The following is a 13,516-nucleotide window of genomic DNA, read 5'->3' as shown; positions in this document are numbered from 1 at the left end:
TAATTCACTTCTGTCATTGCTATTTGAGAACTATTACACTTTTTCCTGTCAGCAATAAAATGAACATTTCACCACCCACTGCTTAAAATCCCCAATTAAAACTATTTAAAAGTCTATCTTATTCAGAAAGTCATTGTGTAAATAGGAACATAGAAAGTGCATTACCGGGTCAGACTCATGTTCCACTTAATCCAGTATCTTGTCCCTGACGGAGATCAGCACCAGATGTCTTAGAACAGGAGGTGGTCAATTTTTTATGGGGGGAGGGCATTACAAGATTTTGGAAAGTGGCCAAGGGCTGCACTTTTCTATGGAGAGGTTGCAAGGTCTAGGACAGAGGTTGGATGCAGAAGGGAGCTTGGGTTAAGAAACTGGGATGCAAGAGAAGGTGTGGGGTCTGACAGGGAGATTGAATGAAGGAGGGGGTTGTGACCTGGGGCAGAGGATTGGAGTGTGAGGTCCGAGGATTCTGGCCTGGGGAAAGGGTGCAGAAGGGGGTGTGGAGAGTTTGGGTTATGACCTGGGGTTGGGGAATAGCAGCGGGTGAGGGTCAGGGAGAGGGTATGGATGCAGAAAGCGATTCTGGCCTGGGAGGTGTAAGGGGATGCAGGCTCTGAGGCAGGGGCGTGCAGAGGGTTTGGGTGATGACCTGCGGCAGGGAGTTGGAGTGTGGGAGGGGCTGGGGTGCTAGAAGCAAGCTGTGGCCAGGAGGTGCTGACCTCGGTGGCTCCAGGCCAGCAGCCCAGAAGGACCCTCAGGCAGATTCCCTGCATGCCATAGCACCAGACTGCTCAAAATGGCTGCTTCTGGGGCTATGTGCCTCTAGCCACTACCTGCCCCTTACACGGGAGAGACTTCATGCACTACCGTGCCCCCTTACAATCATCGCAGTCCCATTGACCAAATCCAGCCCGTGGGCCATATTTTGCCCATCCCTGACTTAGAAGGTGCAAGAAACTCCTCAGTAGGTTGATGTGGCACAATCTGCCTCCATGATACTTTCATCCTAATCCCTAACAGTTAGAGGCTGGTTTATGCTCTGAAAAAATGAGGTTTTATACCCCTTCCAAATTTGTTAGCATTAATATCCCGAGTTGGAAAAGTTATCATCATCATCCATATAAATGTCTGATCCCTTTTTTAATCTTGCTAAATATTAGGCCTCAACAAAATCCAATGGCAATGAGTTCCACTGTCATGTGAAGACAATATTTCCCTTTATTAGTTTTGAATTTGCCATTTGTCCCCAACACAATTTTTGTGTTATGAGATTGGGGGAACAAAAGTGCCTAGTCTATCTTTTCCAAGTCATAAATTAGTTTATACACTTTTATCATGTCCCCTCTTTCTTCTCTAAGGTGAAAATTGCCAAACTTTTCAATCTCTCTTCAGATGGGTTTTCTGTGTCCCGAGTCACATTCTTTTTCCTTCTTAGAACCTGCTCTAAATCGGTAATATCCTTTCTGATATAGGGTAACCAGTTGTGCACACACAGTATACCAGCAAAACCAAGTCATACCATTGACTTATATGATGACATAATATTTTCCATTTTATTCTCCATCCTGCTCTCTTATGCATCCTAACGTATGACCTTGCTTTTTGTTTACAGCTGCACAATGAAAGGCACTCTCTATTGAGCTGGGTACAGTGATTCTAAGGTATTCCTCCTGACTTGATAACTTAGAATCCTATAAGGCGTGTGAGTTGTACAAATTTTCCCCACCGATCTGCATCACTTTGTATCAACATGTAAGGGGACTGTTAGCCCCTTACTAAAACTCTGGGGGAGTTTTTGGTTCGCCAGCTCCCAGTATCAAAAGGAGAAGGGTCCATGAGAAATCAGGGCCCTGAGACTGACAGACCCCAGAGACAATGGAAAGCAGCCAACACTCCAGCTCAGCCTGATTGACAGGTTGGACAGGCCAGTGAGGAAAGCAAGAGGCCAGGCCCCGTCCTCCCTGTGAGCTGGGATTGTTCTGGGTCTCTCTGAGCAACGAGAGAGCTGAGAGATAGCTAAGAGCAGTGCAAGCTGTGTGGAGAAGAAGTCCTGCAGCAACAGAGCCAGGCACAGACTGCCCAAGGAGTGCAGACCCTGTGTTGAGCAGCAGACTGGCAGTGCTCAGAGAGCCAAAAGGGACAGAGAAGCAACGCAAGGAGCTGGAGACTGACAAAGCAGCACAGCCTGCAGCTGGGTGTGGTGAGCAGCTGGGACCAGCAAAGTGTGGGGAGAGGCTCTGGGCAGGGAGATATCACCAGCCAAGAGGCCCAGCAGGCCAGACTGGGAGAGGGGTCTGGCCACTTAGAGCTTGAGGCTGTGTGGTCACTGCCAGAGCAAGCGTGTCCAGCCTGCAGCCCCTCTGCAGCACATCCAGGGCCTCTAAGGGGCCTATAAGGAAGAGACTGTGAACTGTCCTTACACTCTGCAGACTGCTGTTTTGATGTCCCTGTGCTACAGAGCATGGCTGTGTGTTCTCATTTAACCACTCTCATTTTTTTCTTATTCTTTTCTCTTTAATCAGTTGATGTTTAATAAATTGTATTTGCTTAGAAACTTATGAAATGATCACTGGGCCAAGAAAGCATGCAGTGTGAAGAGAGCACCTCGGAGTGGGGACACCCTAACTCCTGCCCCTAGTGACTACAAGGTCAGGGATTAAGCCCCAGGAAACCTGGGCCCAGCCTTGTTGGGGTTTCGAGGACTCTGCTACTCAGGAGAGTGGAGGGGGAGCCCTCAGGATCAGGGAAACCATGGGGTAAAGGAAGTGGGAGCGGGGACTCAGTTCCTTTCACTGGTCCATTTAACCGGGGTGGTATAGAAGTCAGGAAAGTTCCCCACAATAGCAGGACTCATACTTAATTCCCCGCTTACAAACAGGTGGACGTGCAACCTACCATTGTAATGCCCATGCATTTATCTTGGTTGCGTCCCTCTGAAGTTTCTCTCTGACTTCTAGGCCCTTGTGTGACCTAAAATACGTGTCATCTGCAATTGGTGCAACTTCACTGCTCATCCCTCTTTTCAAATAATTAATAAATATGTTAATTGCCCTCAAAGCTAATAGCCTGCTGTTAACCTTCTGCCATGGTGAAAACTTACCATTTAATCCTTCTCTGTTTCCCTGTCTCTTTGCCCATTTTTGATACATGACAACAGATTGCCTCTCACTTCAGAATTACTTAGTTTTTCAGTAGTCTTTGTCACAGTTCAGGGCAACTGCACCCACACGTCCCTTTAGTGATCTAGCCAGGGCACCTATTCTCAACTTCTAGCTCCCCGTCTGTTGCCTTTCTTGAGTGGAAAAACTATGTCTCACTCCCTTCTGACTGGCATATTTCCAGGCTGAACAGTTCTCTGCCTTTACTGTGCCATTGCCAGCAGAGACAAGCTGCCCAAGCACACTGCCTGGCTTTCTCTTCAGAAGCAGAGAGCTCTAATTGCTACAGTTCTAAGTTACTCACACAGCACGTTTTTACGCAAGCCTATTGATAAGATAAAAGCACTACAGAGAAAACATTCCAAAAAAACAACAGACGAACCTAAACACAAGCTAAAAAGCTTACCAGATGTCACCCCAACTCTAACATGGGTTCTGGCCAGAGCAGTCCTTCAATACCGCACCCAAGGGATTTCTTTTTCCCATCACAAGTTCATAATAGCCTCCGCTGAGAACCAGCACCCAGTTTTATGGGAACTCAGTAGGTCATGGCTTTCTAATCCTTCCATAAGGACCGAGGTCCATTTGCTGGCTCAGGAAGAAGACCTTGAGCCAGGTTAAAACCAGACTATTTATCCAAAAATCCTTTTTTGTCTTTGGCCCCTACAGTATCCAGTTTGAGCTAGTATATGAATCTCGCAAGAGGCATGGCTTCCAAAGACAGATAACAGAGAAAGTACATTAGCATCTCCCTCCTACAAGAGAACATTTGAACAATGTCACAACAGTACATATGCAATTGCATTGTTAACACAATGGACCCCAAATATATTAACCCTAACTCTATATGGCTAGCTTAATTCCACAAAAGTTATTGAGTATATTACAGCATACTGTCAGTGTGTCACATTCTTCTTAAGGTAAATCTACACTGCAGCTGGAAGTGTGCCTCCAGCTGAGGTAGTCAAACACACATGCTCGCTTTGCTCAAGATAACACACTAAAAATAGCGATGTGGATGTTGCATCATGGGCGAAGTCACGAGCCAGCCACTTGCACTCGGACTCATACTCTGGCATCTAGCCCATACACTGCCTACGCTACAATGTCCACCCTATTGAATTTTAGCACAGTCGTTCACACAGAGCTCACAAGTTTCTGTCTATAGGCTGCAAGGTATGCTGCCAGCTACAGTGTAGACACATAACCTGAGGGACCTTGTCAAAAGCCTTTTGAATTTATGAGTCAGTTCTCCTTTATCCACTACTTTATCATCACTATTTATTTGTACTTATTACCACACTGACACCTCCAAAGAATTCTAGCAGATTAGTGAGATACATTTAACTTTGCAGTAACTATGTTGGCTAAACCCAGAAACTGGATGCAGACATTACGCCAGCAAATCTAAAACCTTTCTGCAAACCCTTTGCAATAAAAACAAAAGCCTGAAAGACTCCATGAGAGAACAGCTACAAGGGATTTTAATTTAGTTCTTTAGCAAACAAAAAACATTTTCTATGAACACATTGGGTATGTCTACACTACCACCCTAGTTCGAACTAGGGTGGTAATGTAGGCATACCGCACTTGCAAATGAAGCCCGGGATTTGAATTTCCCGGGCTTCATTTGCATAAGCCGGCCGGCGCCATTTTTAAATGCCGGCTTGTTCGAACCCCGTGCCGCGCGGCTACACGCGGCACGGGCTAGATAGTTTGAACTAGCAAGCCATTCCGCACTATCTGTACGCCTCGTGGAACAGAATGCGGAGTGCGGAATGGCTTGCTAGTTCGAACTATCTAGCCCGTGCCGCGTGTAGCCGCGCGGCACGGGGTTCGAACAAGCCGGCATTTAAAAATGGCGCCGGCCGGCTTATGCAAAGGAAGCCCGGGAAATTCAAATCCCGGGCTTCATTTGCAAGTGCGGTATGCCTACATTACCACCCTAGTTCGAACTAGGGTGGTAGTGTAGACATACCCAAGGTGTTCATAGAAAATGTTTTTTGGAACGAGGTGTACAGATAGTGTGGAACGAGGTGTACAGATAGTGCGGAATGGCTTGCTAGTTCGAACTATCTAGCCCATGCAGCGATTAGCCCAAAGTCTCACAGCCTCCCCAGCAGGGAGTTCCACAGGTTAACACAACACATCTGCCGCCGCTGCCACCCCCCAAGACACAGACCAGTGGCTACAATACATGGAGGAACACCCTTCTCCGGGGGCGGTCCTGTATGCAAACATATAACATGGAGGGGGGGGGAACGAGTGGGCCCAAGCCACAGTACTGTGGTGTCACCTGGGCTCAGGGGCGGAGGGCATGGGGTGTGGGGACGGTGGCCGGGCTGCCTGACTGACCCATCGTTTCCTCTGTTCCCTGCAGCAGGAGCGGGGGACCCTCCAGCCCTGCGGCAGCGGCAACACCCCCAACCGTCCAGGCACCAAGCCGGCGGGTCCGGCAGTGGGACCAACTTCTTTGGCGGCAACCATCACACGCCAGGTGGAGGCAGACCTAGAGTGGCACCAGCAGGCCTGGGGCCACTTCCAGGCCCAGTGTGAGCACATTGGAGACGCCATCACCGCCCTCACCACGCATATTGGCCATGCCGTACATTAAGGCATGGCATTGCCCCATGCACCCGCCATCCCTCCCATACCAATGTCCATGCCTCCTCTTCCTGCTGCTCCTCCTGCTCCTGCAATGCCCCCTCCTGCTTCCACAATTCCCCCTCGTGATGCACCCCATCCTGCTCACCTCCCCGTGCTGCCTGCCCCGATGCAGCCTCAACCACACGTCATGGTCCGCCCCCGCAGAGGCAGTCGCAGGAGTCACCCCTCCCAGTTCAGAGCCTCCTCCCCACTCCCACCCTACGTCCCCACATTGTAAATAAAAAGTTCCAAACTTTGTTTCCAAAAACAACTATGTTGTTGTTTATTAGGTAAGGGGAGGGGAGGAGGGAAGTGTTGCGGATGGGAGGGAGATGTCAAGGGAGACAGAGGCAACCCTACTGTGGGGCCTGGGAGAACATCTCCATCAAGGCCTCCCAGATGCACACCCCATCATGGTGTGCCTGGCAGCTGTGCAGGGCTGTTCAAAAGCCTGGCCCTCGCCTGCCATCTATGCCAGGAGGAAGGCCTCCCCCTTCCGCTCCATGATGTTGTGGAGCACGCAACACGCGGCCACTACCTCGGGGACATTCCGCTCACCCATCTCCAGACGGGTGAGCAAACAGCGAAACCGGGCTTTCAGATGGCTGACGGCGCACTCCACCCGGCTGAGGGCCCAGTTGAGGCGGTCGTTGAACCATGCCCAGTTGTGGTCTGTCCGCCCCGTGTAGGGCCTCATTAATCAGGGCAGCAGTGGATAGGCCACGTCCCCGACAACACACGTGGGCACGGGCACGTCCCCGACAGAAAATTCCCGCTGGGGGAAGAAAGTGCCCGCCTCCAGCCTGATAAACAGGCCGGAGTTTCATAGAATGCAGGCGTCGTGTGCCCTGCCAGACCAGCCCACATAAATGTCCAGGAAGCGGCCACGGTGGTCCACGAGGGCCTGGAGTACAATGGAGAAGTACCCCTTTCGGTTTATGAAATAGGCCGCTTGATGCTCCGGGGCACGGACGGGGATGTGGGTTGCATCCAGGGCTCCCCCGCAGTTGAGGAATCCCAGGGCAGCGAAGCCAGCCACCATAGCCTCCACGTCCCACAGGCAGATGACTCGCTGGAGCAGGACGTAGTTGATAGCATGGACAACCTGCAGAAGTGTGCACAGAAACACAGGGGAACACATCACATAAGGCAGGGTGAGTGAGTGCTCCCTTGGGGGGGCTCCCCCCCGTGATGCCCTCTGTCCTCACACTCACACACACCAGGGCCCCACCCCCACCCTCCACCAACAGGCCTGTGCAAAGGAGGGACGGCCCAAACCCCCGGGTGACAGGGCATTCCCCATCACCCCAGCCAGGAGTCTTGCCTGCCCTTCAGCATGGAGTGCAGTGCAGTACTCTCCCCTTCCTCTCCCCCCAGGACTTACCTGCATGACGACAGCACCGACGGTCGATCTGCCCACCCCGAACTGGTGTGCCACAAATCGGTAGCTATCCGGGGTGGCCAGCTGCCATATGGCAATGGCGACCCTCTTGTCCACGGAAATGGGTGCCCGCAGCCGGGTGGTGGTTCTCTGGAGCGCAGGGGCGAGCCAGGCACATAGGTCCAGGAACGTCCACTTTTGCATCCGAAAGTTCTGGAGCCATTGCTGGTCGTCCCATTGTCCCAGGACCAACTGGTCCCACCAGTCGGTACTGGTGTCCAATCTCCACAAGGGCCTCTCCACAGTGGGGTGGGGATGCCACCAGGACCGGACTGAGGCATGGGTGAGCCAGGCAGCTGCCCGGGGTGCCAACCGATGGGGGGCACCTGATGGCAGCTGTAAGGGGTGCGCAGCGTCTCTTATAGCTGCCATCAGGTGCCACACGCCCAGCTCCCACAGCGCCAGCCCCCACTCTCATCCCCACGGCGCCGGCCAGCAGCGCCCTCCCCCCACAGTCGTGGGGTCCTGCACAGTCCAGTGTGCGCCAGCAGCACAGGCTGGACCGGGCTGGGCAGTGCATGCGCCGTGCACCCCGGGGGCAGACCTGAGCACCCTGGGGGGGCTGGCCCGTGCCCCACAGGTGGGCCCGCGCAGGCACTGTGCACCCGGGGGCGGCACCACGCGCCTGGGCCCAGGGCACCATATGTGCTCGGGCCGGCCCTGGATGCCACAGGGATGCCATGGACTCCCTGGTGAGGGAGTCCAGAGTGACCTGCGCCTCAAGGTCCTGGACAACGAGTGCAGCAGCATGGAGCAGCAGCTGCAGGCACTCCAAAATGGCTGGAAGGGGCCAGAGCAGGCACAAGGCCACCTCTGGCTCCATGGCACAAAAAAAGAGCTGAGGTCAAAAAATCAACTAATGGCACTAAGGCACAAGGCTGTGGTGTCCAACAAGGCAGAGGGCAACCACAACTAGAACTACTACAGTTGTCAGTCCCTGCAAGAGGTCCTATAGCACGCAGCAGGAGAGAAACGGCTGTCCAGGGAGATCCCTTTAAGCACGTGTCTCAAAGGAGTTTCAGCCCCCACCCCCGGAAAAGGCTGGTGCTCTTTTGCCCGCTCCAAAATGGTTCCAGGTTCCTGCTTTTGCACAACAGCGTCCCGCCAATGTAGACGCTCTCTTGCGCAAAAGCGCATCGTTCTTACAATGAGTCCCGGCCAATATAGACGCTCTCTTGGCCGTTAAAGAGCAGTTGCTCAAAATCATGCCAGTGTAGACATAGCCCATCAGATGATACAGGAAATGAATGGCAAGAGAAACTCTCTCCTACAGACCCCCAAACTTAGTTTAAGCACATTGGGAGGGTAATGTGATTCAACACGTGCTGCTGCAGTCACTGTGGTATCTCTTCTCTGGATTATATACAAGTCTTTTAATTTTTAGGGCTCTCTGGCATTTTTCTGAGCATTTCAGTTATTCAAAGGAAAATAAAAAGGACAGGTAGAAGAAAATCTTACTACAAAAAAAGTCTGCTCAGAATCCTGTGTAACATCAAAGCAACTACATGACAAGAACAGCCTTTTCTTTAGAAAGAGCCATAGTAAAACCACTACTTTCCAAGAGCTAACAATGCAACCCTTCTAATTTAAAGAATACCTGCCATTAGCTACTCCAATATAACAACATGTCTGGGATCATAACTATCCGCTGATCTTAAATCAAAATCAAGCAATGCTGGCATTCTGCTTGTATGATCTTTTCTGCTGTCAAGAGCAGTCATCAGGATGGGGGCCAAGTACCAAGAAAGCAGAAGAAAAGAAGCCTTGGCATTGTGATCTAGCCAAAATGAAATCTGAATCTTCTAACTAAAAAGTAGAGGTAAGCTTAATTGAAAAATAAGTATAAAAATATAAAATGAAAAAACAACGTAATCCTTGTTAAAATACACTGTAAGCTTAGAAATTATCTTGAACTAGCAGTAACATAATGAGAATCACGCAATGGCTTCCTGGATATTCCATGGCTGGTGATATGACTGCTTCTGAACTGCTGAAAAGCAAATATTAATTGGAGAGAGGTATGCTTTTTCTTTGTCAATGGGGATCCATGAGAGTGCAAGAGTTTGCAGGAAAGGGACATTGTGTTTTATTACTCTAATGGCTGTTAGAAAGGATTCAGTTTGACATCTGAATGACACTATTGTCTGATAAGCTGTATATTCTAATCAAAACATTTGTTATTTTTTAATTAAATGTCAGATTTTAATTTCATCATGAAAAAAAATAACAAGATACTTTTGAAAAAGAGTTGGCGAGTCATTTTGACCATGCATAGGCCTCTGTTATTTTTACGTTTTATGGATCGCTTCGCACTTGGAGCAGTTTTTGAGGTGTAGTTTGCTATCTCAAAGGGTACGTGTAGAGTACATGGCTCCGTCGACGGAGCCATATAGATTTGTTTGTTCGGCAAAGGGAAATAAAGCCGCGATTATTTAAATCGCGGCTTCATTTAAATTTAAATGGCTGCCCCGCTCTGCGGATCAGCTTTTTGTCGGCAGATCGGGGCAGTCTGGACGCTCCCCTGTCGACATGAAAGCCCTTTATCGACCTCCTCGGTAAACCTCATCCTACGAGGCATAACGGGGAGGTCGATAAAGCGCTTTCAGGTCGGCGCGGAAGCATCCAGACTAGCACGCTGAGCCGACAAACAGCTGATCAGCTGTTTGTCGGCTCAGCGCGGCAGCCATTAGAATTTAAATGAAGCCGCGATTATTTAAATCGCGACTTTATTTCCCTCTGCTGATCAGCCTAATCTACATGGCTCCATCGACGGAGCCATGTAGTTTAGACACACCCAAATTGCCTGCAGTCTGCATGACCCATCCGGGAAGAGCCCACATAGCCAGCAGACAGAGGGAGAATGGTCAGGAGGCTGGGCACAGGTGGCTGCATGCAGGGGAAACAATAGATTTGCTAGGCCCTTGAGCAAGGTGGGAGGTATGACTCTGTGCTCCCAAAAGAGGTGGAGTCCTGGGCAGAAGGGGCCAATGTGGGGGCAGCAAGCCCTCAGCACCTCCCACAATGTGCTATGACACACCCACTCCCAGCAGCCTGCTCAGCCTCCTAAAGTGTGCCATATTGGGCTCCAGCAGTGATTTAAAGCCCTGGAGCTCTGGCTGCTTCCCTTTTGAATGGCTGGGACCCAGAGCAGCTGTCCCACCCGTCGGCGAGCCTTTGCTGTTGCCCCACCACAGGTAGTGCCCTGCCTCAGGGGGTGAGACTTACCAGTTCAGACTAACCATGAGGGGCTGGAGCAACTCTCCACCCGCTCTGGGAAGGAGAGTGCTCCAGCTCTGTTCGGCCTGTCACGGCAGCCTGTCTGCACTGGGCCCACCCCCGCCCCACACCCACTGCAAGTTACATAGTGTGGCTCCCCGGGAGAGGGGTCAGAGCAAGGGGAGCCTGCTGCAGAGCCCACAGCAAAGCTTCCCTTGTGACTGGGAGGCCGATAACCCTTGCCAGTCCCGCTCCTGGAGAGGAGACGTCACTGCAGCAGCGAAACCCTTCCCTGGGAGCGGAGCTGACAGCCCTTGCTGGCCCCGTTGCCAGGGAGGCAGCTTTGCTGCAGACTCTGCAATACAAAGCAAAGCGTTATACTACAGAGCCCTCAGCACATGTAACCGCCAAAAGTTTTAGAGGTTGCATGGTTACTTTTTTAAGTGACTTTTTACATCTCTAGTGTCAACGTAGAGTAACATCAGCACTACAAATCAAGAGCACTCATTTCATAACAAAAATAAACCAGCAACTCTACATGCCTCTTCTAAAAGAAACCACCCCATACAGTTCTTCTACAAACTGATTCAGAGGTAAAGGGTTTCATCGATCTTTAAATGTCAATTTTCAATTCTACTCCTTGGAATCAGAATATACAATTTGTAAATCACAATATGGTACCATTGCAGATGCACTGTTGGATCCAACATGCTCAAGTTATAAAGCATGATGCATAATTATAACACATTTAAATGGCAGTTTAGGGAAACATCAGAAGCTATGAAAATTATAATTCATTTTTGCTGACAGATTAACTGAACCATATTAACAATTTTTGAGCTATTAGTAATAAGAAAAATAGTCCATTAATGTCTCAACATCATCTGTACAGAGTGGATATTCTATCTAGACATAAAAAATAATTCTTAGCCCATAAGGGGAGGAAAGACATTTCCCAACAAGTACATTTATTATTACATTTCTAAATTGCTGCCATGACACAGTGGGGAAGCAAATCAGAAGTTGCCTCCAGCAAGTCTGAAGTGTGATTAGTCTATGCAGCTATTGGCTAATTGGCGTTCTACATTTGTTCTATTCCCTATGAGTTTAAGTCATTTTGTTTTATCAAAATCGGGCAGCCAGCATGGGATCCTCTGGGACACTAATGTTCTTGGAGCAAACTCGCTTTTTTTCGATACAGATAAATGACAAAGTGGTTCTGCTTCTGCTTTTTTTCATTGGTTATGCTTGGACCAAAAGCATAAAAACTTGGGCGACCCCAAATTATTTAGCTTACATTATACATGCCATGTATCACTTAAGACTGTCTTTTATAAATTGAGCTGAGGCTTTGAATGCAGCGTACAGATACATTTGATCTGGAAATGGATGTGGCAAAGTGCACTGAAAATCTAATGACCTCATTGGGATTTACACCAATCTGTTATTCCAGACATTCACAGCATAACCAAGACCGGAATCAGGCCCTGCACGTTCAGAAACATACATGATGAGATATTTCTAAGTACTCACCATTATTTTGAAGGATGTAAGTTCTTGTTCGCATATTTTGCTTCACTTTTGCAGGTTTGTTAGAAAAACTCATCTTCCCTTCAGTCTGTTCTCTCTTTTCCTTTCTCTTTGGAGGCTGAGGGGATGACAACATGTCTCCTGTGTGACTGTAGTCAACAGTAGATTTAGACTGGCGATCATTTCCCTAAGAAAAATCATTTGGCATTTTCATTGGTAAATATAGGATAATATTGTAAAGTTTCACTGTAGCCTACCATACTTTATACAGCAAATATAAAGCCAGATACATTCACTAGCCACCAGTGCTTTTTCATGTTACCTGCAGATGTTACCTAAAATAGTCCAAGAATCCATATCTCCCTATGGAAACTCACCATGGCAAATTCAGAAGAACAGATCTGAAAGCTATCTTTGATAAAGGAAGGCAAAATGACATGGCAATGCATATTAAAAGGATATGTAGAAGTTGTTTTTTGTAGGCGCCCAGTCCCCCACAGCTCCCACTGACTTCATTTGGAGTTGCGGGTGTTCACTGTTTCGACATAATAATTTTCTCTAATAAGCAGCATGCACTTCTTCCCTTTAATTGACCACATTTAAGTTTAACACAATATTTAACCTGAAAAAAACGTGACTTCCAGGTGTTTTTTTCTTAGATTAAACTGGTTCACAATAATTTTTTTAAAGTTATACCATAAATATGTATGCAGCAGAGATTACATATCCCAGACACAGACAGTGCCATTTAGTTAAATCACAAAGGCCAGGTAATTTCCAGTTGGTACTTCACTGGATGAAGCTGTTTGATTAAGTCTTGAACACTAGAGGGCCCTGTAATTCTACAAAGTACCAACGTGGGCAGAATAGACAAAGACAGCAAGCCTCCCCCACCATTTTCCCCTCCCCACCTCACCCCCATGCTGCTGAAGGTGAGAGGCAATGTCTATCTTTAACCAGAAGTCTCATGACTGGTTTCACTACAATAACCTTTGCTTAACCAAAAATTCTGCATGCATCCTGCCATTTTTTAAATAAAAACATTTGTATTATGGTTCTTCTGATTTGTATACAGTCAATAGATATGTCACCTCATTACATTTAAAGATGGTTTTTATTTGTTTTGTGTAATCAGGAATGAGGGTATGGCCACATTTCAACTTTTTCTTTCAATGCCTACAAATTCTAAAATTCATAACACATCAGAGTGCTGGTCCATACTGACAGCAGCAGTAAAACTTTAGGCAATGGAATTCCACTGATTGACAGTAATTGAGAATCTTATACCAGATAGTTAATATTAATGCTACATATTCCCCAAAAGTCTGCACATATAATAAAATATCTACCATGCATCAGTGTATCAATTGTTCATTTTTTAATTTTGTCTTCATTCCTTCTCTATATAGAATACAACTGAACAACAGACAAATTCTGAATGTTAACCATTATTCTTGTTATCTTCTTGCTTCTTTTTCCCAGACTTTTCTCATGGTTAAAATAAATTAATTAAAAAAAAATCTAG

At 48.1% G+C, this 13,516-nt stretch overlaps 1 protein-coding gene across 4 annotated transcripts in view; it reads right to left on the bottom strand.

Annotated features, from left to right (window-relative positions):
• DCDC2 (doublecortin domain containing 2) overlaps positions 1–13,516 on the bottom strand; it is a 119,576-nt gene that overhangs the window by 38,114 nt on the left and 67,946 nt on the right. For all 4 annotated transcript variants that reach the window (XM_075921152.2, XM_075921153.2, XM_075921151.2 and 1 more), the window contains one exon: positions 11,995–12,178. In XM_075921152.2, the coding sequence (XP_075777267.2) occupies positions 11,995–12,178 (184 nt within the window). The remainder of the gene's footprint in view (positions 1–11,994; positions 12,179–13,516) is intronic.

The sequence above is a fragment of the Pelodiscus sinensis genome, chromosome 2 (assembly GCF_052426305.1).
Source record: "Pelodiscus sinensis isolate ZL-2025 chromosome 2, ASM5242630v1, whole genome shotgun sequence".
In the NCBI taxonomy this organism is placed as follows: domain Eukaryota; kingdom Metazoa; phylum Chordata; order Testudines; family Trionychidae; genus Pelodiscus; species Pelodiscus sinensis.
This window is presented reverse-complemented; position numbering and strand designations above follow the sequence as displayed.